General features: G+C 36.4%; 2 protein-coding genes across 15 annotated transcripts in view; one reads left to right on the plus strand and one right to left on the minus strand.

The window, feature by feature from the left end:
• The window catches only part of tp63 (tumor protein p63), a 94638-nt gene extending 93161 nt beyond the window's left edge, over positions 1–1477 (plus strand). For 10 of the 13 annotated variants that reach the window (XM_073870158.1, XM_073870160.1, XM_073870159.1 and 7 more), the window contains one exon: positions 71–1477. In XM_073870158.1, coding sequence (XP_073726259.1) covers positions 71–373 — 303 coding nt within the window. In that variant the 3' untranslated portion in view covers positions 374–1477. The remainder of the gene's footprint in view (positions 1–70) is intronic. The other 3 variants (XM_073870164.1, XM_073870170.1, XM_073870169.1) reach the window with 3 other exon arrangements.
• tbc1d23 (TBC1 domain family, member 23) lies at positions 1309–25246 on the minus strand. Of its 2 annotated transcripts, XM_073870156.1 has the most exons (19): positions 25091–25246; positions 21638–21752; positions 20592–20701; positions 19219–19419; positions 18723–18846; positions 18425–18549; positions 18260–18315; positions 18057–18160; positions 16811–16933; positions 16465–16557; positions 14285–14455; positions 14143–14185; positions 13914–14020; positions 11917–12053; positions 11668–11712; positions 10589–10677; positions 6056–6191; positions 5667–5865; positions 1309–2614 (listed from the first exon to the last, which is right to left on the minus strand). In XM_073870156.1, exons 1-19 carry the CDS (start codon positions 25126–25128, stop codon positions 2534–2536), a joined length of 2097 nt encoding a protein of 698 aa, XP_073726257.1. In that variant the 5' UTR covers positions 25129–25246; the 3' UTR covers positions 1309–2533. The 2 variants fall into 2 exon arrangements, with proteins under 2 accessions (XP_073726257.1, XP_073726258.1); XM_073870157.1 differs by lacking the exon at positions 11668–11712.
• Positions 25247–25526: the final 280 nt, after the last annotated feature.

Genomic DNA, 25526 nt, shown 5'->3' on the forward strand with positions numbered 1-25526 from the left:
TGTCGAGTCGATTGAGAGATCAGAACAGTGGCTGCTGTATTCATGAGCTCTGTGGTATATCCATCCACAGGACTTGTCCAGGCTGAAGATTCCCACAGAATTCCAGCACATTATCTGGAAAGGAATAATGGAGTACCGGCAGACCATGGAATTCTCTCCACCTCCCCACATCTTGCGCACCTCTAGCGGAACATCCACCGTCAGCGTGGGCTCCAGCGAAGCACGAGGCGAGCGCGTGATCGATGCTGTGCGTTTCACCCTCCGTCAGACCATTTCCTTCCCTCCCCGGGATGACTGGACCGATTTCTCCTTTGACCTGGCCCCCGATTCTCGCCGCAACAAGCAACAGCGCATCAAAGAGGAAGGGGAATGAATGTGATTCATTGCAATACATTATACAATACGTCATCAGCACGCGTTTACTGTATACACACACACACACACTTTTTGTACTTTCATATTAACACACTTTGGTGTTGGTCCAAATCGTTTCACAGTTTTCCTCTGCAAGTGATAGTAAAAGAAAAACTGTGAACTTCATAGTGCTGTAGTTCACTTAAAATTAAATAAATAGGCAGATAAAATGCACTTAAAGTCCTTCACGGTTTCATTTTTCCTCTGGTGGATTTAGCTCTGGTTGTCATTTCAAGCCCCTTTATTAAATGCAAGCAGCTGTGGCTGAGGAAAAATGGTGCTTTGCTGAATTTTTACTGTTTCTTGAGACAAAGCACTTAAGAAATGCTGAAATTTCGTTTCTATTTGCAAAATTAAACACTGAACTTTTGGGGGTTTCTACGTTTTAACATGGCCAAAGGTATATATAGTTTTTTTTGTAAAATAAATGTTTTCTCCCAATAGGAGCTTTAATGTTAATTGTTTGTATTTTTGTTGTGCTCATTCTTATCAGTTTTACAATCTCTTCTGTAAATCTCTGACCTTTGTCAGTTTTGATTGTATACATTTCAAAGCACATGGTTCTTTATTCTCACAGAAAGTGTTATTCATCATTTTCATTTGTGGTGTAAGACTGATGTCATGTAGCCTCTATGTAACATTGTGAACCCTTTATTGTATCTTTTATCGGTCGTAAGCACTCTAATACAGTCAGAGTGCAAGTATTGAATTGCTCCTAAGGTTGTGAAGATGCATGTGGAGAAATGCTTTGTTTACTGCCCAAGTCCAAAAGTGATTTACATTGGCCATTCCTTCAGTATTGTTTTAAGGAAATTTTTAAGTCACTTGATACTCATTATTCGCCATTTGTGGCAATATTGTACAGTTTACATTTTTATTTTACTTTCATTTGACCACTGAGAAAACAATTCTTTATTATACTTTAAGGAATTATTGTAAATATGTTGCAATGTACTTATTTTGATATAAACCAAAAAATAAAAAATCATTTTACATTGGTGCAGGTTTTTGTACAGACAAGTTAGTATCTTTGATAGTATTGTGTGTTTTAACAGACAAAGCATTTGGGATGAGCTCCTAAAAAAAATCTAATTTTCAGAATTTGCATAGTGTGACAAACTGACAAAACTTTTACTTGCACAGAAGGGACTGAATATGTAACTTGCCTAATATCTTAATGTTACATTCATTTGACATGTTTAAATGTACATACGATATAAATGTATTATGATTCGTACTGCTGAATGGTCTATGTATTTATTTTTATGAACCCAGTCTCTGCAGTATAAATACATAATACTTATATTAGCCTCAAATTAGAAGTTGGTCCACTTATGGCATCATTAAACTAAAGGTTTAAGTGTCAGTGTAAAATGACACCATGCTCCCTTTAAGGCTTCAATTACAAAATTTCACAAAATAAGAATCTGATAACGCAAAATAACCATTAATGTGAATTTTTAAACCTGTACAGAGAGCAGCAGTTGTTTGGAAGTATATGTCACATTCATGTTATGTAGTAGGGTTCAGTCATTCTCAAAAAAGAAAAATAAATCCATCCTTACCCTGATGCCTGCTATATTGTAAATTATCTCTGCTATAGCAACACTGCTCTGATACATATGTCAAAACTCTTTCATGCGTATGAAGCAATATATGATGTTTAAATCTTCAAATCATATATTAAATTAAATATAGAGCAATCAGCTTGACTTGGGTTCCAAAACTGTTTGAGTCTCTCATATGAAAAGCTGTAGCTTATCAATAAGACTCAAGACAGATGTAAAAGGAGAGATGACACACCAAAACTTGATTGATTAGGTCAGTTTCTCAAAACAGAAATAACAAACACAAGATTTACAAAATAACCGTTCTCTAACGTAGGCTCATGTTGACATCTCCATGCCCAAAGTTTTAGAACTCCTGTCAATCATACAACAGCAACAGGCCCAAAGAGTCATGACATTGTTGAAGTGCTCAAGTGCTGCCCAAGGAGAAGGTGGGTGTGGGGAGTGTGGGAATGTTCTGCTACCTCTCCTCCCCTTCAGGCTGACTTGACTGGAGCTGTGGTTATCTGTTGGATGACCAGAGCGAAGCTTCTCTAGTAATGCAGAGTGCATTAGGAGCTCTCCATAGCATCCAGAACTTTCATAATTTGCTGTTTGATGGCCTTAGTGGCATCACCTGCATCTGGAATTAAATATCTGGAGGGATGAAACAAAAGAAAATAAGTTCCTATGCTTGCTAATAACATGCTTATTTGGCAGATACACACAGGCATTGCGATCCTCTCATACATGAGTGGTTAACTCTTCATTGGCATCACAAAATAAGTGAAACAAGAAAAACAGAGCAGCGCAATCTACTGTGATACTTATTATCCGTTCTCCCATCGTCACAACATAACATGCGACTGAAGTGAAATGTCCAGACTCTTAAAGGGGTATACCATACAATAATGCGCTGCATACAAATACATTATTTTTAGTGATGCACCGATGTATCGGCCGGCAATATTTATCGCCCGATTTTTGATGAATTTGAAACCATCGGCAATAGCACAAGAAAGGCCGATACGATTGTTTATTAATTAACTGCATAAAGAAATCCATTATATGTAAAAAATGAGTTAATGTTCACCTTTGAAGGTTGTCATGCTGTCTTATTATATTTGTTTTAGCTTAATTTGTGCCTCTCTTATTATGTTGTTCAGTTGAATGTTAATTAGATCCAATCCATGTTCAGTAAAAATAATTTGATGGAGAAATAAACTAGCTAATAGACCAACTGTATAGTATTGTATACAAGTGTTGAATATCGGTATCAGCCAGAAGTTGTGTTTAAATCGGTATCGGCCCCAAAAATCCTATCGGTGCATCCCTAATTATTTTGTCTGTTACTAAATCCTGACTGTAACATCACAGTCTGTGTTAAGATTGGCTTGTTTTTCCTGCTGTCTTTTGAATGCATTTACATAAGAATGAGGAAACAATCGCGTTTGAGGCTCACGATATGTCATTAAAGCAACACTAAAGAGTTTTTGCTCTCTGCTCCCCCTACAGGTTGGAATAGGAATTGTCCATTACCACTGTCGTAAATAATTTAGCCTACTGCAGCATAGCTTGCTCTGATTGGATTGTAGGTCTGCCGTAAAGCAAGTTTAGGGCTGCAAAGCGAATGTTAAAGTGTCGTTCGCCCTGTTTCGAGTGGATGAACGACTGAAACTTTTTTGGAAACATTATTTTAAGGTAAAAAAACTCTTTGGTGTTGCTTTAACATGTACAGAGCTCGTATTATTCATCAGTATTATTCATCTGTCTACATAAATACAGTTTTACATTATACAATACCTTTAATGAATTACAGCATTGTGGATCGGATTTTTTAAATAAATCTAATTTTATTATTATTTTATTACATTTCATCCAATCGGCATAAAGTCTTTCATGAAAATAATTTTGTTCTGGTATAGAGACAGAGCGCAGCGCGTCATAACCTGAAAACCACGCCCACCGGGGGGGAAGCAATCCAACCGTCTCCATTGACTTTTTATTGCGAGAGGACACCTCCTTGTCATTTCTGGCTTATAACAAAAAACTGAATAATGCCTAAAAGCTGCTGTGTGACAATATGTACAGCTAACAAGCCAAAGAACACAGAAATACGTTTTTATAAGCTGTCGAGCCGTAAAACCCAGCCTTTAAGGAGAATAAAGTGGATCGCCGACTAAGTTTCCCCCTATTGGACGCAGTTTTACTAATAGCAGTACTATGAAAAGTTGCATGTTTCCATTTCTGTGTCTTTAAGCGCAAGTTTTTTGAAGTCGAAAGCTTATAAAAACTTTTTTGTTTTTTTGGATTGTTAGATGTACACCTTGTCACAAAGTAGCTTTTAGGTATTATTCTGTTTTTAAGTTTAATCTGTAAATAAGTTTTTATAAGCTGTCGACCCCAAAAAAACAAGCGTTTAAAGACACAAAAATGGATACAGGCAACTTTTCATAGTACTTCTATTAGTAGAACTGCGTCCACTAGGGGGAAACGTAGTCGGCGATCCAATTTATTCTCCTTAAAGACTGGGTTTTACGGCTCGACAGCTTATAAAAACTTATTTCTAGGTTCTTTGGCTTGTTAGCTGTACATATTGTCACACAGCAGCTTTTAGCCATTATTCAGTTTTTTGTTATAAGCCAGAAATGACAAGGAGGCGGCTTCTCGCAATACAAAGTCAATGGAGACGGTTGGATTGCGTTCCCCCCGGTGGGCGTGGTTTTCAAATTTGCATAACTGCGCTCTGTCTCTATTTTTATCAATCATCTGGTTTTAAAAAAGCTGAATAGAGGGTATGCACGTGATGTCACCTTTGGCAAAAATGACTGCGGTCACGCCCACTGAGTGGCAAAAGACAGAGCGTCAGCATTTGTGTACAGTGTGAAATCAGCGAAAACACGGGGAAAACGTGCCTAAATTGGAAAAAGCGGTTGTGCGATAAACTGTACTTACAGATTTATCAAGAATTCTGAGCTATCGTTTTACAGACTGCCAAAAAACACCGAAAGGAGAAGTTAATTGATTGTTCATGCCAACGTCCAGACCACAGGTAGGCTGACAAGTTGCTAGGGTCACTATCAAGCAGAGTTTTTACTTTCTACTTAAAAGTATTTTTCAAGTATTTGCATTTTAACAGTGTTTTTCTTTGGAAAACATACATTCCAAAGCATATTATCATAATTTTTACATTTCATAAATACAAGTTTTTGTTTTACGTTTAATAGTTAAGTACATGAACATACTTTTACTCAAGTAAAAGTACACAATTTTAATGTAATTATTAGGTATTAAACACATTTTAATATGCAATATTAAAGAATACACAGTATGATTCTACGCTTTAGAATGTAGTGAAGTAAAATTTTTCCCAAGACAAACACCCTAATAAAGCACAGATGCTTGGAAAATGTAACTAATGTAACTAAGTATTGTCCACCTCTGCTATCAAGTCCAACTAAATTCAATTTAAGCTGATAATAGTCCATTTAACTGGCATTTTCGCATCAGCCACTATGAAAACCAGCCATTTTGTTGAATGTAAGCCACTCAACAGGGCGTGCTTGGTGTGGTCACGTGGAAAAGTGATGTGAATGCATACCCTCTATAGTATTTGCCCCAGGCCAGGAAAAATTAGCAAAACTTACAATTTAGTCAATCCGTAATGAACAATCTGCACTAACATTGTTTAATACAGTGTAATACATATCTCTCCACAGCCACTATCTCCACTCCTTCAGCATTGTTGTTGCCAAACTTAAAAGTGATGAGCTCTGGATGCTTCTTCTTAGAGGTGATCTTCACCACAGAGTTTAAGGCCTGCCGGGACTGAATGTATGCGAAGCCTTTACGGGCAGCAATCTCTCTTAGGCAGTACATGTGTGTCGCAGTGATCAGGAGATGACTGTGGAGGACAGAAAGTAGCCAAACTGTCACACTTTCCTTTTGTTCAATTTCTGTTACAATATCAAAGCTGGACCAAAACACGAATGCATGAACACTGTGGCGGTATACTTTTTGTATATTATGAACTGTTTCTTCATTGTAAACTGTACCGACATAAGTCCCTATTGTGTTTAGATGGGTAGCCTTACCTTAGGAACATGTGTCCAGTCTCCTTAACCTCATTGCATTGAAAATGGTGCTTTATATCTGGTTTGTTTATCCAAGTCTGAATATTGACAATCTCTTTCCTGTCATCATCTGATACTGATGAACTGTCAATCTCATCTAAAAATCAAGGGGAAAAAATGACATGAGATATTGAAAAACTAAAAAACAAAGAGAAGATGCAAATGCCCCAACTGCTCAATTGGTAAGAATGGCAAACGTGATAAGGCTTTGTAGGTTATAATTATTTTTATTATATTTTTTCAAAACTAATGTTTAAAAATTACATTATTTTGTCATTTTTATCATTCGGGCATTGATTTTGTCTAAGGCTTGGTTTAAAGGAATATTTTCTTAAAATAAATCCCTATAATTTACTCACCCCACATCAACCAAAATGTGTATGTCTTCCTTTTTTCAGTCAAGGAGAAATTAAGTTTTTTGAGAAAAACATTATAGGATTTTTATTGATTTAATAGACTTTATTGGACCTCAACAGTTCATAGTTTAAAATTGCAGTTTCAACGTAGCTTCAAATGGCTCTAAATGATCCCAACTGAAACAAAAGCGTCTTATCTAGCAAAACAATGATCATTTTCGACAAGAAAAAATAAAATATATGCACTTTTAAACCACAACTTCTCGTCTTGCACTAGCCATGTGACGCGCCAACGCGACCTTACAGAATGCTTAAAGGAATAGTCTACTCATTTTCAATAGTTAAGGTAATAACATACTTTAATAAGAATTGTTGATACATCCCTCTATCATCTGTGTGCGTGCACGTAAGCGATGGAGCGCGCTGCGACACTTCGATAGCATTTAGCTTAGCCCCATTCATTCAATGGTACCAATCAGAGATAAAGTTAGAAGTGACCAAACACATCAACGTTTTTCCTATTTAAGACGAGTAGTTATACAAGCAAGTTTGGTGGTACAAAATAAAACCTAGCGCTTTTCTAAGCGGATTTAAAAGAGGAACTATATTTTATGGCGTAATAGCACTTTTGGGAGTACTTCGACTCGGCGCAGTAACACCATCCCTCTCCCATTATGAGAGGGAGAAGGGGAGCGGACTTTTCAGGCGAGTCGAAGTACTCCCAAAAGTGCTATTACGCCATACAATATAGTTCCTCTTTTAAATCTGCTTAGAAAAGCGCTACGTTTTATTTTGTACCACCAAACTTGCTCGTATAACTACTCGTCTTAAATAGGAAAAACGTTGATGTGTTTGGTCACTTCTAACTTTATCTCTAAATGGTACCATTGAATGAATGGGGCTAAGCTAAATGCTATCGAAGCGTCGCAGCGCGCTCCAGCGCTTACGTGCACGCACACAGATGATAGAGGGATGTATCAACAATTCTTAGTTAAGGTAATAACATATTTTAATATTGAAAATGAGTAGACTATTCCTTTAAGCATGTCGAAAGGTCACCCATGACGTATGCGAAACTAACCCCCTAGTGTTTACAAGTGTGCAAAGAGGACCGTTCCGACGTTGTTGTATGTGGAATGCCAACAATTATTGTCTTTGTGTCAGTTTATTGTGTAAAATGGTCCACAAATGTGCGTTTCACATTTGTGACGCATGACCTTTCATCGTGCACCTCCACTGCACACCTCATATGGCATGGATTATATTCTACTTTAATGGAACATTGTGTTGCTTATGTAGTTTGTGTACCTTTCCGAAGCGTAACAATGTGTGTTTATTTATGTCTACACAACCGAAAGCGTGCTGTATTTAATTCCGAATTAAAACAGTTGTTTATGTTGGTAATTTTCGTAATGTTATTCACTTTGTACTGCAAAGGTTTCTAACTGGTAAATGAGACATGAGTTGTGGGCTTCTGGTCTTTGCGTGTTCATGTGTTTTGGAGAAGGCGTGGCTTTGAATGGCGATTTAAATGGAAGGTGGGATAGTGATTTCAGGGCTTATAGGCTACAGTTAGCATTTTTTTAAATCAGATACCCTGCCTTTAAGTAAAGATCATGTTCCATGAAGATATTTTTGCAAAGATTTTTGCCGTAATATATATATATATATATATATATTTATATAAAAAACATACATTAGTAGCATGTATTGCTAGGTAATACATTTGGACAAATTTAAAGGTGATTTTCTCAATATTGCACCCTCAGATTCCAGCTGTATTTTGGCCAAATATTGTCCTATCATACAACAATGGAAAGCTTATTTATTCAGAAATATTAATAAAAAAATTGACCCTTATGACTGGTCTTGTTGTCCGGGGACAACAGTTTTATGTTCTGTATGGTTGAATCACCATAAAAAAATCAGTTAATGGGATTTTTGTAATTTCTTAAAGGTGCGGTCAGAGAATTTTAGCGTCATCTAGCGGTGAGACTGTAAATTGCAACCAACAGCTTAGTCCAAAGGTCACCCGTCCCTTTCAAAATGTATAGTAAAGCTATGGAAGTCACCACAGGACAAACATGTCATCATCTGAGACAACAGTGACCAAAGCGCTCTGTAGAACAATTTGTTCGTTTAAAGCTTCTCTAGAAACATGACAATGACTTCCATGTAAAAGGACAGTGTATGTAAACAAAAATGGCTCATTCTAAGATCATAAAAACATATTTGTTTATTATGTAAGGTCTTTACACACCACTGAAAATATAGTTATTAGGGATGCTCTGATCAGGATTTTTGCAGCAAATGCCGATTACCGTTTGGTTGTCTTTGTGATCAGCCGATACCAATGCCGCTACCGATTTTTCAAGCTGATATACAAGCCCTTTGATGACTAACTGTTTTCTAGAAAAAGTAATACCACGGATGTTGCCTTTGTTATATTACTTGCAGTAATTAGGCATATTATTGTTTGAGAATCAATAAAATTAGCACAAAAATATTTCTTCTGCAAAGAGAAATTTTATATTTAAAGGCTTATGTCTGTTAAAAGTAATGAAAATTAAACACTTCACATTATTTACTGTATGAATTAAATATACACGCATTCGTATGAAGTACAACCGTTCCTTAGTCCAGTGGTTCTCAAACTTTTTCAACGTGCGGCCCCCTTCGTGTACGGTGCATTCCTTCGCGGCCCCCCCAAAGAAAATTCATGACAAAAAAACAGTTCTAAAACGTCACATTTTAATCAAACGAAACATTAAATTATACAAAGTAGTTCAGCCTTATTTTTTAGGTTAATTTCACAGAATTTATGATAAATTAATGTATTTTATAAAAATGTCATAAAACTGGGGCCCCCATGGCACCATCTCGCGGCCCCCCTGGGGGCTCCGGACCCCAGTTTGAGAACCACTGCCTAAGTCAACAGCAGAGAGTGATTTTATTAAAAAATTAATTAGGTTACTGTAGCTTTAAGATGTGAGAGAGATTGCTCTGTTCACGTGCACTGATGACAGGCAGCTGTGTGTGCATGCGCGTCAGGTGTACGCAGACAAAAGCAGCTGTGAGGAAAATGAAAGTTTAAACTGTCAAAACTTTAAACGCATGCAAATAATAAACTTTCGGCATGAGGATGCAATTGTCCGCAATAGATATGTGTTGTATACGCTGTTTGATAGGGATGTGAAGATGCATTGCGCTGTTAGGACCGGAGCGTGTCCTCATAGAAAACACACATATCTCTGTAAAGGCAAAGAGAGAAATCCAAATCTGCACGTCGCACACAGGCACAGGTTGTGAAAATGCTCGTACTGTGTAAAAATGGTCTCTAACTGCAGCCGAATTCAGGAGCCCTATGATGACAAAAGTAAAAAAAAAAAAGTAAAAAAGATCGATTTATAAGATCTGCAAATTTAGCGAGTATTGATAGAGTCATTTAATGCCGTTATCGGCCGATACCGATCTGTGGCCGATGGATGAGAGCATCCCTAATAGTTAATGTATAATATATTCCATGTTTGTCAAAAGATTCTCCTAAATTTTCTACATTGCACCTTTAAATGTGTAATGCCACAAGGTTTAAATCCATTTATGACTTAATTTTACAGTATCTTTCTAATTGTTTGACTGTTATGTCTACTACAAAAAAATAATACAAGAAAAACTGGTCTGTCAGCAGATATGTTAAAAATGTTACCTCATCTGTTTAAGTGCCACGCAAAAGACATGCAATGACGAGAAAAGACCCAAAAAACGAATACAATTTGAAGTAGAACAGAATACACCTGATGCAAAATGTTATGCATATATTATTATAGCTATAAAACATAAATTAGGTAACATTAGCACATTAGTGGAAGTTACAAATAAAACAGTCATACGAGACAGCTATGAACTGCACCCTTTAAAGTACTAAATGCTTTGCCCTACATAGTGAATAGGGTACAGTGATGCTCACTTTCAAACAGATTTTACTTAACCCTGCTCTAACACACCTTCCAAGGCCTTGATTAACTGGTTCAGGATTGATTAGAGTGGGAAATAAACATTGCAGGATGGTGGCCACCCAGAACCAGGGTTGAGTGTCCTTAATTTAAATGGTAGTTTGTAGTAAATTAAGTGTATTTACCTGTTTCATACTCTTCCTCATCACCAATGCTGAACACCGGCTTCACGCCTCTATATGGCTTTCCCACACGATCACTGCTGCTCACGTGCCTGATTGAGAAAAGAAATGCATTAGATACTAATGACAACTCTTTCCAAACAGAGACTTGTCTTTACACCATCACTGTCTTCCGTATCCTAAGGCATACTGAGAGCATGGCAGTTATATGAAGCGTCCTCTAGGATTAGAAAAGTTCAGTACTGTTAGTTGGAAGAGAGGGGGGTTAAAATGTTTGCTTTTGTATCCGAGATGAGAATCATAGTGTATAGGGCCATGCACTTTTTGGGGCCATTTACAACTAAAAACTTTATTTGCGCTTTGATCTTAGTGAGATTTTTTTGCATACATAAAATACAGTTTTTGGTCCTTTTGTGGATGTGAACAGGAATCATTTTGAAATGCAAAACAGAAAAGAAAAAACTTGTTTAGCATTCATATCACAAACGCCGCAGCCGTACACAGCTTTGATCCTCATTTCTGTATTATAAACAATGAAGGCTCGCAGTCTCCCATTACATATGGTACGGGCATTGCAGAGGAATAAGACAGCAGGAATCAGGCTTCAAGACACAGACTGTTGGTAAAACAAGGAGGCACAAAGTGGCAAGCGCAGTTAGAGGTCAGAAACTGTCACATGGTGACACAAAAACCTGTGGATAAGAGAGTGATATTTGTGATTTCAAATTCTACTACACATGCATGTATAAAAATGCGAGTTTTATCAGGAAACAATATGTTTGTAAGTAAACAGAAGATTTGTGAATTACTATAGATACAGGTAATGCAGATGCATATGTTGTTAGGGCAGGGGTGCTCAGTCCTGCTCCTGGTGATCTTCTTTCCTACTAAAACCAAACTGCTCAGAAAGGAAGATCTCCAGAAGCAGGACCATGTGTTAGAACATACACGAGTGTGCCATGTAATCTAGGTTTTAATAACCCCTACAATGAGCTGAAGCTGACAGCGCCACCTTGAGAGGACATGTTGTGGACACCAGATGCACGCTGATGGGTGACAGACAAACATTAATGAAGTCTTACCGATCCAAAATCCCCTTGTCTGGCCATGGCAGATTGAAAGATATTCTAGCATGAAATAACAGGGTATAGGTCGGGAGGATTAAATAATTAAGATTTTATAAAAGCAGCAATTACTTACATAATACCATAATATAAACACTAAATATGCAGTAAACGATGGGTGGTGCAAAAGAATTCATGGAGATCATTGAATAAGAGCCAGAATTTTTCTATATCAATAGAAGACATTTCTGGACATAAGATGCTCACCTCTCTACAGGTGTGGATGTATTTTCAATAAAGCTGATAACCTTCTCTTTTACATTTACTGATTTTGACTTGAGTGCGAAGGTCATTTTGTTGACGAGTGACTTAACTCCTTTGCCATCTGCACCGTTTAGTTCCCCCTATATTAAGGCAAGAGATATAGTATTATTTAACATTAATCAAATTAAAGGTACAGTGTGTAATTTTTAGAAAGATCTCTTGACAGAAATGCAAAATAATATACAAAACTATATTATCAGGGGTGTATAAAGACCTTTCATAATGAACTGTTATGTGTTTATTACCTTAGAACGAGACCTTTTTATCTACATACACGGAGGGTCCCCTTACATGGAAGCCACCATTTTGTGCAACCATTTTTCTACGGAAGCCCTTAACGGACAAATATTTTACTAAGTTGTCTCCAACGATGACATGCCCGTCCGGTGGCGGCCACCGCAGCCTCCCTATGTGTTTCAAAAGCGATGGGTGAGCAGTGGACCAAGCCGCTGGCCGCAACTCGCAACCCCACGACTAGATGGCGCCAAAATGTACACACTGCACCTTTAATTCTAGGCTAAAGATATGTTTTAGATACCAGTGGCAATAAAATTATTGTTTAGTAAGCAGTGTGAAAAAAAGATTGTGATTTCTGCACTGCTGGCATTACAAAATAATTTTACAAAATGACTTTTATTAAACAAGATTTCCCTGATCTGCAAGTGGTTGGCTAACAGCTAATCCTGCTAAGATCAGGTTCGTTCAAACAGCGGATTTAAAAGAGGAACTATATTGTATGGCGTAATAGCACTTATGGGAGTACTTCGACTCGGCGCAGTAACACCCTCCCTCTCCCATTATGAGAGGGAGAAGGGGAGCGGACTTTTCAGGCAAGTCGAAGTACTCCCAAAAGTGCTATTACGCCATAAAATATAGTTCCTCTTTTAAATCCGCTTAGAAAAGCGCTACGTTTTATTTTGTACCACCAAACTTGCTCGTATAACTACTCGTCTTAAATAGGAAAAACGTTGATGTGTTTGGTCACTTCTAACTTTATCTCTAAATGGTACCATTGAATGAATGGGGCTAAGCTAAATGCTATCGAAGCGTCGCAGCGCGCTCCAGCGCTTACGTGCACGCACACAGATGATAGAGGGATGTATCAACAATTCTTAGTTAAGGTAATAACATGTTTTAATATTGAAAATGAGTAGACTATTCCTTTAATAGCACAAAAGAGCCAAAGTGTTTTTTTACCAACCAGGTTATAGTATACTTATTTAGATTATTATAGTTGTCCCTGCATAGAGATTTTGTCATAAAAATACACAGTTCAGCTTTACTCCTTTTCTAAAAGTTGAAGTGTGCATTTTCTGTACCACCAAACAAATTTGCCAAAAATTATTCTTGTCAATTTTTTACTTTATCTGCAATTTATCAACACAACTGTGAGTTGAGCCAGTAGAGCTGTGTCATGCTAGTGGGGATGCTTTTATCACGGAAAGTGGTATTATTAAGGTATTGGTTAAAGTATCTTTATTCATGTTTTTAATTTTGTTTTGTTAGTTATTTTATGAATAATACATTTAAATTCATCTACAAATAAATTATGATTTATATTTAAATTATTTACAAACAGCTGAATATGCAAATACATATGCATTTCACAACAGAACATTTATTCATCAAATGTAAATAAAGTCTGTTATGAATAGGGGGAATAATAAATTAAGCCCAATGATTAAATTACCAACTATATGACATTACATGGCTCTTTATAAGTGATCAACTGCAGAATTTAATAGCCAGATATGACCCTCCCATCTTGGAAATGACCTCTATTTAGTTCCTGTCATGAGGAATGGTGTTAAGACAGGGCTATTGTAGTCTAGGTAGTTAAAGAAAATGCTTGCTTTACTCTTAAAGCCCACAAGATGGCATAAATGCTTCAATAACAAAAACGAGGCTCTGTTTAAACCTCTTTTACACACAAAACTCACATCTGCTGAGCTAAGGCTGCTGTGGGATCCTGAGGTGCTCACAATCCAGTGAACATAAACATTATCCGGCCCTTCAACATTAATATCAGCCAGGTGCTGCTGCAAAGCTGTGCATGAAAAAAAACAGTCTTATTCCTAATAGAACTGCTGATCAAGTTACTGACATTATAATCACAATTCACAATTCAGAAACAGTATCAATTCGTATGTAAAATCTAAAGAAACTTACCCATAAAGCCACCTTTTGCTATGCTCACATACTCTTTGTTTTTCTAAAAACAAATTGATCACAAATATTTAGAAGAACTCTAACATTGCAGAAGGGTGTTTAGCACAGTAAATCATTAAGCAGTAGCAGATGTAGTTCTGACCTGTAAAAAGTGGGCGAGCACCATGTTCATGTACATATCTTCCTCTTCACGTCCACTGCCCATGAAACACAGATGCTCTCCGCTGGCCACAGAGCCGGACTCCAGAGATTGCTTTTGTGCCTCCAGAAGAGACTTCACTGACAGGGCAAACTCAGAAGGATTATGGAGCATCTATGAAACAGTACACCAGCACACCATTATTTACTGTGTAAAAGTGTTTTGCACAGATTTTCAATAGATTCTGAAATAATTATACATATAAATTTGTAATGTAATGTTGGTAAATCTAGATATAACATGAGGGTGCCTGTGACCTCAATTACGAATACTCACCCATACCATCTTCATAAAAGGGCTTTCAACACAATTAATAATAAATTACCATTACGAGATATGTGAACATGACATTTAAAAAAAAAAGGGTAAATGAGTTTTGGAAAAGTTGCAACATTAGCAGTGAAATTACCAAAACAAATATGACCCTAATGGGCCGTTCACATTATAAGAATATCTATAACTATAAAGAATACAGTTTTAAAATGTGTTTTATTTTAAAGAGAATAGCTGAGTTCACGCCACAACTATAACAATAAAGATACAAGAAACGATCACTGTGATAACTTGCTGAGCAATTTTTTTTCCAACTGATGTACGAAAAACCAATGACCAATCAAATCTATTTAAATCTAAAGTGCATGCGCATTTGAAATGATAGATGACACTGTGGAGACACACATTGCTGAGGTCCATTACATAAAATTATTTTAGGTGTCCAGTGCTGTTGCAGTTACAGTGAAATTGGCTTCATAATATTTTATTCTACTACACTAACTATACCAAAAGGTAAGGTATTAGATTACACAAAGTAGATTCACTGTTTAAGAAATACATGAAACATAGGGTGTTGAGGGCATCTGCTAGTTAAAGCTAGGGCTTGGCCAATACCACTTTTTTGTGTCTGATACCGATGTTGATATACCACAATTTTGAGTATCTGTTGATACTGATCCAATACCATCTCTAGCGCCCTTTTAATTAATTAAGCTGCAAATAACATATTTGTTAGCTCTACAAAAAGCTTTAACAGAGCTACAGAACTCAAACATTTTACTGTGCAACAAATGACTGTGCAGACTCAAGACTCAATAAAACTTTGTGCAATATTGCTGCTTTATTTATATTTAAATGTTTCAAACAGACTAATAGCAACATTTTTAGTTAGTCAGCACAAAAATTCAAAATGAAATTTAAGGTGTAACTTTGGACATTTAAAGTGCAACTTTGTGCAAATTTATGTTGCTCAGCAAGTCGCGCTTTACGGCAAGTTGCCATGGCAAGGTCCGTGTTAGTATCGAATCGGATTGTACTCCCCAACTTCTACAATGTTCGATCTGGCCATTTTCGCAAATATCAGAAATAATAACGATACTTAATATTGAATCGCCGCGGTAAATGCAACAAGAACAGCATATTTATACATTTTATCACATTTACAAAAGTTTTTATTAAAGGAAATATGCAGTATTAGTTATTGCCATTGAAAAAAATGATTTTGCGCAAGTACTGCGCCTTTCGTGCAAATTACCATAAAGTTATTGTTATCATCCGGTGGTGTGGGCGCTAATAAAGTTATCGTTATAGTTAACGTTATAATGTGAATGTCCCTTAACCTTTTAATAAAGAAATAATATCTTAATAAAAAACTATTGTGATTTTTATTAACTGGTATTATACAAAACATTCTGCCCCAGATGAAAATTTTACTCCATGTTGTTTACAGAAGCCAAATTGTCTAACACAATGATATTTGGTCAATAGCAACTGCATAAAAATGAAAAATAAGACTAAATACTTTTTGCCTTTGTAAACAGTGCATGTGCATTTTCCTGAAAAAGTAATTCTTGTAATTTTACAATTATTTACCAGTGTTACTTTGTGAAAGGGGCTTCTGATTATTAAATACAATTGGTTTAAATTGGTTCTTAATATTATCTAAATCTAGAAAAAATTTTGAAATTAATAAATCATGATTTCTGTGTGAAATTATTCTATACCTGGTTGTTAAGTAAATCCCCAAAAAAACTTTTAAATAAAATATTAAATTCCAAATAGGAATTTTTCAATGTAATAAGCACTATACCATCTACAAATTAAGGGCAATAGTTCTTGCACATTCTTACCAGGTCAGAGTCCAGATGAAAGGCAGTGGAGAGGTGACCAGCATTGTACTGCTCTGCTGGACGACAGTCGACGACAAAAAACCTCACACCCTCCTAAACAGCACAAGAAGCCACACTGATAAAAAGCCAACATGATCTGAGTGGACAGATTTACAACAGCACAAATCATAACAACATGAGGCTCCACCATTAAGATGGTCCCATTGGTCATATTATCAGGCATCAAAATTATCCTCCTAATGGCTCAGACCATTTTGCGAATTACTTTAGCGCCAAGGCTGCCCTGTTAAATGTGATAGTGAATGTTTGCATGGCTCTAACGTACAAGTATTGTTGAGGGACTTACAGGTTGTAGCTGGTTGGCCTGAAGAATCTCAGGAACAGATACAGGCAGACAGAGCGCCTGACTAAGGTCCATGTCCTCTTCCTTCAGAGCCACCAGACTGCTGCCAAACAAATTATGGTTCTCCTACAACAACAAAAAATACATTTGTTAGCATTTTGGGATAATTAGGCTCATATTTATTTTAACCAAGAGGAAGAATTCCTCTGTCTTGTCCAATACAATGTTTATTATTCGAAAATGAGATTTATTTATGGGTGTACATGCACTATATGGACAAAAGTTGGGACGCCCCCTTCTTATGAACAGGTTTGACTAAGTTAGTAATTTCCACAAGCACAATTCTTAATGCTATACAATGATATTCTAGAGAATTTTGTGCTTCTCATTTTATAGCAACAGTTAGGGCAGATCATCTTTTTCCGGCATAACAACATCCCCATGTACAAAGCAAGATTAAAATAGAAATGATTGATTCAGTCTGGTGTGGAAAAACTTGACTGGTCTGAATAAACCCCAGACCTGAACCCAGCTGAAAACCTTTGTTATGAAAAACACTAATCACCCAAACCCATTGTGCTGCCCCAAACATCTTAATTAAAAGGGGTGACAAATTCTTTTGTCTATATAGTGTATATCTAATAATCTAATTATGAGATTAGAAGCATTACATTTTAATTTTAATCATTAATTTCACTATGATTTAAATCTTTGACCGTGGCCTTACTCAGCCAATAATAAAGATATCAAGGATATATTTTCACAGAATGTTCTTTACAGTTAGGATGATTTTATGTAGAAAACAGCAAGTCACAAAAATGACTTTAGCTGGGTCAACATATATTCTCTATATATAATGGTATCAACTGCCATTAATAAACTAACTATGATTAAACTATAGCCATAACAATTGTGATCAATTGATATTGTAATGCTTTAAAATGTTCAGAATTGAAGTGTTAAAATAATTAATATTTTCCATGTTTTACATCTTCTATCAAAGATATCCTATCCATTGGCTTGCTTACCAAGGTTTTCAAAGATAAACAGTATATTATTGGATTCAATTTTATTGTTGCTTGTAATGGAACTGCTCAATGAGGACCATATGGACCATAATACATTTATTTCACATCAAGAGTTTATTTCAGTGAAGGTAATTTGAAACAATGCGTTTCGTAGTAACACTATATATAAAACTGACTTTACATTACATTCCCAGCTGAAAGATCAATTATATAAAGCTTACCTTTCTGAGAGAAAGAGGGGTCTTGCTACTGTAATACTGTGCTAATGAGAACAAGTCTTCAAGATCTTGTGTATCTAACAATGATGGTGATTGTTCCAGCATATCTATAAAAGAAAATATTTGAAAGCTTTATTTACATGTGACACAAATCAATGTAACTGAAACTTGGAATTATTTATTAAAAAATGCATAAAGAAATTTACCGATTATTTTCTCTTTACTGTCTTTACTGTCATCTTCAATGATAGAGATGCCATCTCTGAAAATTAGAAAGAATGAACCAAAACAATATTTTCAAAACAAATTTCACATAGTTTAGAAAGAAATACTTTGGTCATTAACCAATTCTGTAGTCTGGCATCACATACTTGGCATTGACGAGGATGATGAGCATGAGAAAGAAGATCAGAAAGGGATCGGCTTGTTGGAGGTAAATGTCCCATAAGGCTTGTGTGACCTCAGGGGGACAGTGGCTAGAAAAGAGACTGTTCATCTACAAGAGGCAAAGAAAACATAAGTAGAACATACATTTTAGAATCTTTTTATATGTACCTTAATTGATATTTCGAGCCATTGGGTCATTGTACAAATATCATTGTATGGATTTTGTAGAGAGCGGTATACAACTGGTATGTATCTATATGGTGTAAACAAAGAAAGACTAACCCAGCTGATGGCATAAGAATCTGGAGTGATCTTTTTTGTATCTAGAAACGAGCAGAATTCAGGCTCATGGTATTGCAGCAGGAGTCTGAACAGGTGAAATGGCCGTCCCTTCGTTACACAGTCTCTGCAGAAAAAAATTTGACAATTAATCATATAAATAAACTGTAAATAAAAAGCACTTTGGATTTATGCAAATTATAGATTAGACAATTTCTTTGTCCATAGTGAACATGAAAACAGGGCGTAACTAACCCTTATAAGAGACATGTTAAATGCTTTATTTTGTAATTTGTCACATCTGTATAGGACACGGTGTAAAATCAAATTAGATTCTTTCAACAGAGCAAGAAATGTGTTTAGGAAAGTGATGTGATGGTTTTATTTGCTGCTATTTAATGTTGCAGAGAAAATACCATCAAAGACAGCCTTTACCTACTGCCCTATATAATTTTTTACAGTACAAACTAAACACGTACAAATGTATAAGCATCCCTACCGTGGGATGTATTTATTCATTATGGCATAAAAGCAGTTGTAAAGGTCTCTGCGGGGCAGCTGCAGGCCCAGAAGTGGTTTAAGGAGGTCCGGCCAACTAAGATCTGGAGTGAAGGTGACATTTCTGGACTTGCAGTAGAAGGTGATTACGGACTCTACATCTGATACCAGGTCTCGTCCGTCTTCTCCCGATTTCCCCAGCTCATCTAAATGCAGAAGTGTCAAAAAGTAACAAAATAGCTCCAGAACATAAGAAATCATTTCTGACACTATTCCTAGTCCACCACATCTTTATCTACCTTTCCTCCCTATTTAGTTTGGACTCCTATCTTTAAAATAAACAATAGGATTTACCATGACCCAGGCATTCTTGGTAAAATTAACTATTTAGGGTTATGCAAGCTTTGGGATGCTCCTATATGTTTTATTAACTTAATTATATTGCAAGACATGGCTGGTAAAGTGATCTTAACTTATCAGCCATCAGCGACAGCTACCAAGTGATCAAAGTGTTTAGCTTCTACAACTTCACCATGGTACAGTAAAAGCCATCTCTTACCATTGGTAGCCATTGTATTAATGCCTTTTTCATTTCTAAGGGCTCTTAAAGGTATAGTTCCCAAAAATGGAAAAACTGTCATCCTTTTCAATCTTTCCATGTATGGTGTCTCATGTTACAGCTCAGGATTGTTATTAGTGATAACCTTGAGACTCTGTGTGTGGGAGTTTTTTGTGTCTTCATCAAACATGGTTATATTTTTTTCTGTGTCTCTTCAGGATGACAGGTAACTTGGTCAAATCAACCTGCCTGAACAAATGCCAAATTTTAAATGTCCTACTTCCACAAGCCTTGAGCTGGCCAAACAAGTGCCATTTAATATGATTTAATAGTTTCACATAAAGGAAAACAAAATGTCTGTAGAATGATGGGTATTTCATGCATGGTGCGGTCCTATGATGTGGAATGTGTGAATCCATCTTCATATAACCCATATGAAGTACATATGTAGCAGTGTTTTCCACAGACTTACAGTTTAGGGGGAAAAGGTGAGTAATCTGTGACTAATATGCAGTCAGCCGGGTGGGATGTAGGGGTGGTGGGGGCTTAGTCGATCTCAAGTCAGTGTCTAGGACAACTGACAGGTATGACATAAAAAGTAAATATCGCACACCACAGATGCACACATACATTGATTTAAGAAAATCATAATGTAATTGAGTGTTGAACTATGTGAGGGCTACTCTGTGGCGAAGCAGAATTTGGGGATTTTGAGAAGCACTGACTGGATACCACATCTAAATTAATGTATGAAAAACACTGTGAAGTATGTAACTGATAACTGGCATAATAAAAACAAGATGAGGAAAGGTTATTCATCAATAATCTGCTGACTGCGGCTGTGAATGAGTGTTTGTTCTGGTAGGTCCAAAGCCCCATCCCACGAGGACAGACTGTCTCCTTTACCAGAAACGTTCAAAGCAATCTGTCAACACACACAAATGTCAGCGACAGGAACCAATAAAATATGGAAGACTGAACAGAGGTATATATGAAAAAATGAGGGCTTTGGAGACTATTGCTCGAGACTTTTATCAAAAGCATTATACCTATACGCTTCATCTGTATGCTTGTTTCCTGGGAATCGCACGCATGAACTAGGCTTTGTTACTATCATGCTCTACCAGCTGAGGCAGAGAGGAACAGCTACAGGCAGTCAAATTGCAGTTCAACAAGGCTTCAGCACCACACAATGTAATATAGGCCTTATCCCCAAGAGGTGTAAAGCCTAGCTATAGTTTCCTTAATGGCCATCTGATCAATACGTAGGCTCTCTAAGGCCTTTTAGGACTCATTGGCTCTGATGGAAACCCCTCAAAAACAAAGCTCTATGTGTGTCTTATATATTCTCTCATAATGCTCTCACACATCATTTTGTTTTATTTATCGACACACTGTAGCACTTCTTCAAAAGGTTTTTTCATAAAGGAGTCAATATTTTCGAATGGTGCTACAAGGAGTGTTGAATGTATCAATTTGATTTACAATAAATAAATCTTTGATTTAATAAAAAAGTAACAATAAAATTTTTTTCTATTAAATCTAAATGGACAATTTAAATTTAAATCCAATTTGGTAATCAAAAAAATCTGTGTTGCACTTAAGTACATTATGTGACACAATATACACGCGCAACGAAATGCAAATATAAATATTTTAACCATAATAATCATCCAGATGCACTACATCTTTTCCTGAATTTTTCTACAACATCACTTGCTTGCTCAGTTTTGTTTTCCAGCACAATAAAATGTATAAAATGTTTTCTGCACCTGCAAACTTCATCTAACAGTCGCATGTCGTAAAGTAATCACGTGAACAACTGCCAGCATTATGAGAGAGGTGCTGAACACAGACTTACCATCCATAACCTGGCCCGTTGTGATGGGGATAGGTTTGGGTCCTGGACCATACCATCCTGGTCAGCAGGCAGATCACATTCTACTGAGTCAAGAGCATCTGCCAGATCATGATCCCTTCAGAACACACACACAGACCAAGATTAGAAAGTCAGGTCTGTAGGGGTGTAACAATACAAGGCTATGAATCGATGCATCAATCAAATGTTTAAAGAAATAAGGCCACATCTAAAATATGGATAAATGGTAGTGGTGTGATGCCACGAGATCTCATGATACTAAAACGTCACGAGATTTCTTGTCGAGGTGAAAAGCTTTCTCGCTATAGCAGCGTATATATTTGAGTTTGTGTCAAAAACTTTTTAGAGTGCATGCAATTATATTATTTTGCCTTTTATTGTGTGTGCTTTTTTTGTTTGGGTTTTCAATAATGTTTATTTGTGAGCTCATATAAAGTCTGAAGTGTTTGACTGTTAATCATTAATGTGTGGAACATCTCAGCAGTTTAAACCGTACTCTGAGTTTACATGATTTAATGTCTGTATGTTTTTGCTTAAGAATTACAGGGGCCGTATCATTTCTATTGTAAAGAAGTTGACATAATTGAAATGCCGTCTGGCCAAAGCAAGCATCTTTTAATGTAAAATGAAGGTAAAATAATCGCCAGGCCATTGGCACCCTCTGCACTGGGGGCATTTGTCATGATACTTAGTGTTGGTTTTTATTACATATATTTTATTACATATATTTAGTTTTGTTGAATAAAACCATGTTTACTTGGTTTTAATACTTTATTTGTATCAATTATTATTGCCTTATCATTATTACACGTGTCATTTTTAAGATACGGACTACCGGCACATCCGGTAGTTACAACTTGACAGTAAATATCGTGACCGCCCCTTTTGGGGGGAAAACAAACTAGACTTCTCGTAGACTTCCATACAAAATAGCGAAACAAAGCAACGTTCGTACACAGCCGGCAGGCGTAAATAACTTATGAAATCACTCAGATTAAACATGTAGAGTAATTATCTGTCCACTCTGCCTGCCATAGAGCACGAAAGATACATTAACACATTTAATTTGGTCAATATAAAAACATGTCCCTTTCATTCTCCCAGCATCAAATTTGTGTAACAACGCTATCCAGTGATTGTTGGAAATATCACTAAGGCTAGTTGTATGGCTTGACGGAAAAGGGCACTCAGTACTCTAAATATAAAGACATAATATATAAATACGAAGACTTTCAAATACGAAGTAAAATCATACACTGGCTTCCCTGTTGACTCAATGAGGTACGATTAAATGTCTGGGTAAGACACCTCTGTCCAATGGGGAGCGTTGTTACACAAATTTGACGCTTTGAGAATAAAAGGGACATGTTTTTATATTGACCAAATAAAATGTGTTAATGTATCATTCGCGCTCTATGGCAGGCAGGGTGGACAGATAATTACTCAACATGTATAATCTGAGGGATTTCTTAAGTTATTTAATATTATTCTAATATTAAACTTCACCAAAACAGAGAAGCCATTTGAGGTCCCTGCTATACTGCCACTGATACATGACAAAAACAAATGTCTAACAAAGCTCCACTCACACACTGTAACAGTGCTGAAAATCAAACAATGCCCATCACTCACAAAGACTGCACTTCAATTATTTCATGAGCACCGCCCTCATCTGCAGCTAAATCATTTATACAATATTAGCAGCAACACAATCTCCACTGCAATAGTGCACTTCAAACACTTCACTCGATTATAGATGTAATATGAGATGATGACATTTTAATGAATTGTTCATGATTACAAATACAAAAGAAACTGAATCGTAACTTCAACTCAATTTGTAGTCTTTTTCGGATTTAAAAACTTTTCAGACCTAGCACTTATATTATTTAGCGATATCAGAGAACTGAAAGCTTCCTCATAACATACAAAAAACAACTATACATATTACATTTCAAAAGGAATCTCACTTAAAGTGGTCTAACAGCAAGCATTCCAAACTAAAGTAAAAAAACCCTCAAGTATAAGTAAACCCTCAAGCACACATTTAGACAGCATGAACTTTTATCTGTGATTAATAATAAACTTTACAGCATCCTAAACATGCACCTCCCTAAACCTGACACACTTTGCTACTTTATCTCTCCTATGGAGTCAATTTTCTTCCTGATCACTGTCTGCAAAAACAGGAAGGTTCATATTTAGCTCAAGGGGAAGAGAACATAAAGGTTTGTCTAAAGAGGTGTGGTTCTGCACGTTTTTATTTTCCATGGAGGAGCTGCTACACAAATATCTTCAAATCACACAGATTAAAGCTTCACGAAAACAAACCGTGTTATAACTCGATTCCTCTTTATTTACACAGTTGAGCAAAAACTAAAGAAAACGTCTTTATAAAACATATTGTAATTTGTTTGATATATCTGGTTATGATTTATGCTTGACTTGTAGAAATAGTTATCCTAAATGATTAAAAGAATGTTGACGTCATAAAGCTGTCAGAGTGGTTAGGCTTTAAATGGAATGCCAATTCAACCATTCCGAAGTGCACATAAAAGGAAGGAGTCTGTGAGGCTCATCACATTTACCTACTCCGCTTGTGTTGTATTTATTGAAGCAAACAGTCATCCACAGTCTTAACAGAATAATTACAGAAAGACATTAATGAAAGACTAAACAGTATGACACATACCTTAAGTCATGCAACCATGCACATACAATTGTGTCATACCAGTAGATAAGTGAAGATGTGTGTGACCTTTGTTATTTTGTGAATAACACAAAGAACAGTGTCTGATAATATTATTTCCTTTTTTAATCACACTAAGTTAGACAAGTGTATATGCTATTGGATTCTCTCAAACTCACAATTTAAGTTAACAAAGACACCGAGCATACAGAATTTACCAACTTTTCAGGACACCAGAGCTAAAAGTCAGATCAAGTGAGGACGTATAATAACCACTTATTAGCGTCTATTGACGTGGACGAAGTGAAAAAATTTAATTTCAAAGAAAAATTATATCATCATACCATAATATTATATGACAGTTCTTTGTGTACAAAGCTACGCTAACACTAGCAAAAGCTAACTAACACAACCAAGTCCTCAGGAAACATCGACAAGATACAGATAACGCAGAAGATTTATATTTAATCGATTAGGTGACGATACCAGTCGCAATAAAAATGAAAAGATTTTGTAAAAACTTCTAAGGAGGTATAGGAAACCGGTGGAGTCTCCTAACAATACACCGACTGCTTGGCTTAGCCAGACTGACGTTAGCAGCTAAGCACAGCATCGCTGTCAGTCAAACGAACGTAGTGTATCAAATACGACTTTTTAATACATGTCTACAACGTTCCAATTGACAGTATCAGAATCGTATTGGTGAACTATTTTACTAATAAAGCTGACCAGCAGTATTTTCTTACCAGCTGCCTTGAAGTACTTCCCCTACAGCATCCGCCATTGCTGTGGTGACGGTCCACGTCAAAATGTGTCGTAAATACAGCGCCCTGATCAGACGGGAGCGCTGGACACACGTCTACATTTCAAATGTGACGAGCAACAAAACTATTTAAATTATTTAATAAAACGTTCGTGTTATAACTCACGAAACTGTCTATGCTGCGAGCGATGTCGCCAAGTTATGACAGTTTGACACTTGTTGCATCAAATGTCTGGTAATATCTGATTCTGAGACATTAAAATAACAGCTTGCCACCAAATAACGGCATTAAACATGAAGCAAAGTTTTTGAAAATTTTGTAACAGCTCTCTTTATTTTAGATTATACGTCATCAATATTAAACATCACCAACATCACATATTTAACAGAGGCATATTTTGTGCACAATTTGAACAGAT

This window comes from Misgurnus anguillicaudatus, chromosome 8, assembly GCF_027580225.2.
Source record: "Misgurnus anguillicaudatus chromosome 8, ASM2758022v2, whole genome shotgun sequence".
NCBI classification, from domain to species: domain Eukaryota; kingdom Metazoa; phylum Chordata; class Actinopteri; order Cypriniformes; family Cobitidae; genus Misgurnus; species Misgurnus anguillicaudatus.

Bases quoted from the DNA above. Each gene is read 5' to 3' on its own strand.
- tbc1d23 (XM_073870156.1), bottom strand. From the start codon at position 25,128: ATGGCGGATGCTGTAGGGGAAGTACTTCAAGGCAGCTG. The intron at 16,558-16,810 runs GTAAGTCCCTCA...TGTGCTGTTTAG, and splicing joins AGGCCAACCAGCTACAACCT to GAGGGTGTGAGGTTTTTTGT. The intron at 6,192-10,588 runs GTAAATACACTT...CTTGATTTTTAG, and splicing joins TGAGGAAGAGTATGAAACAG to ATGAGATTGACAGTTCATCA.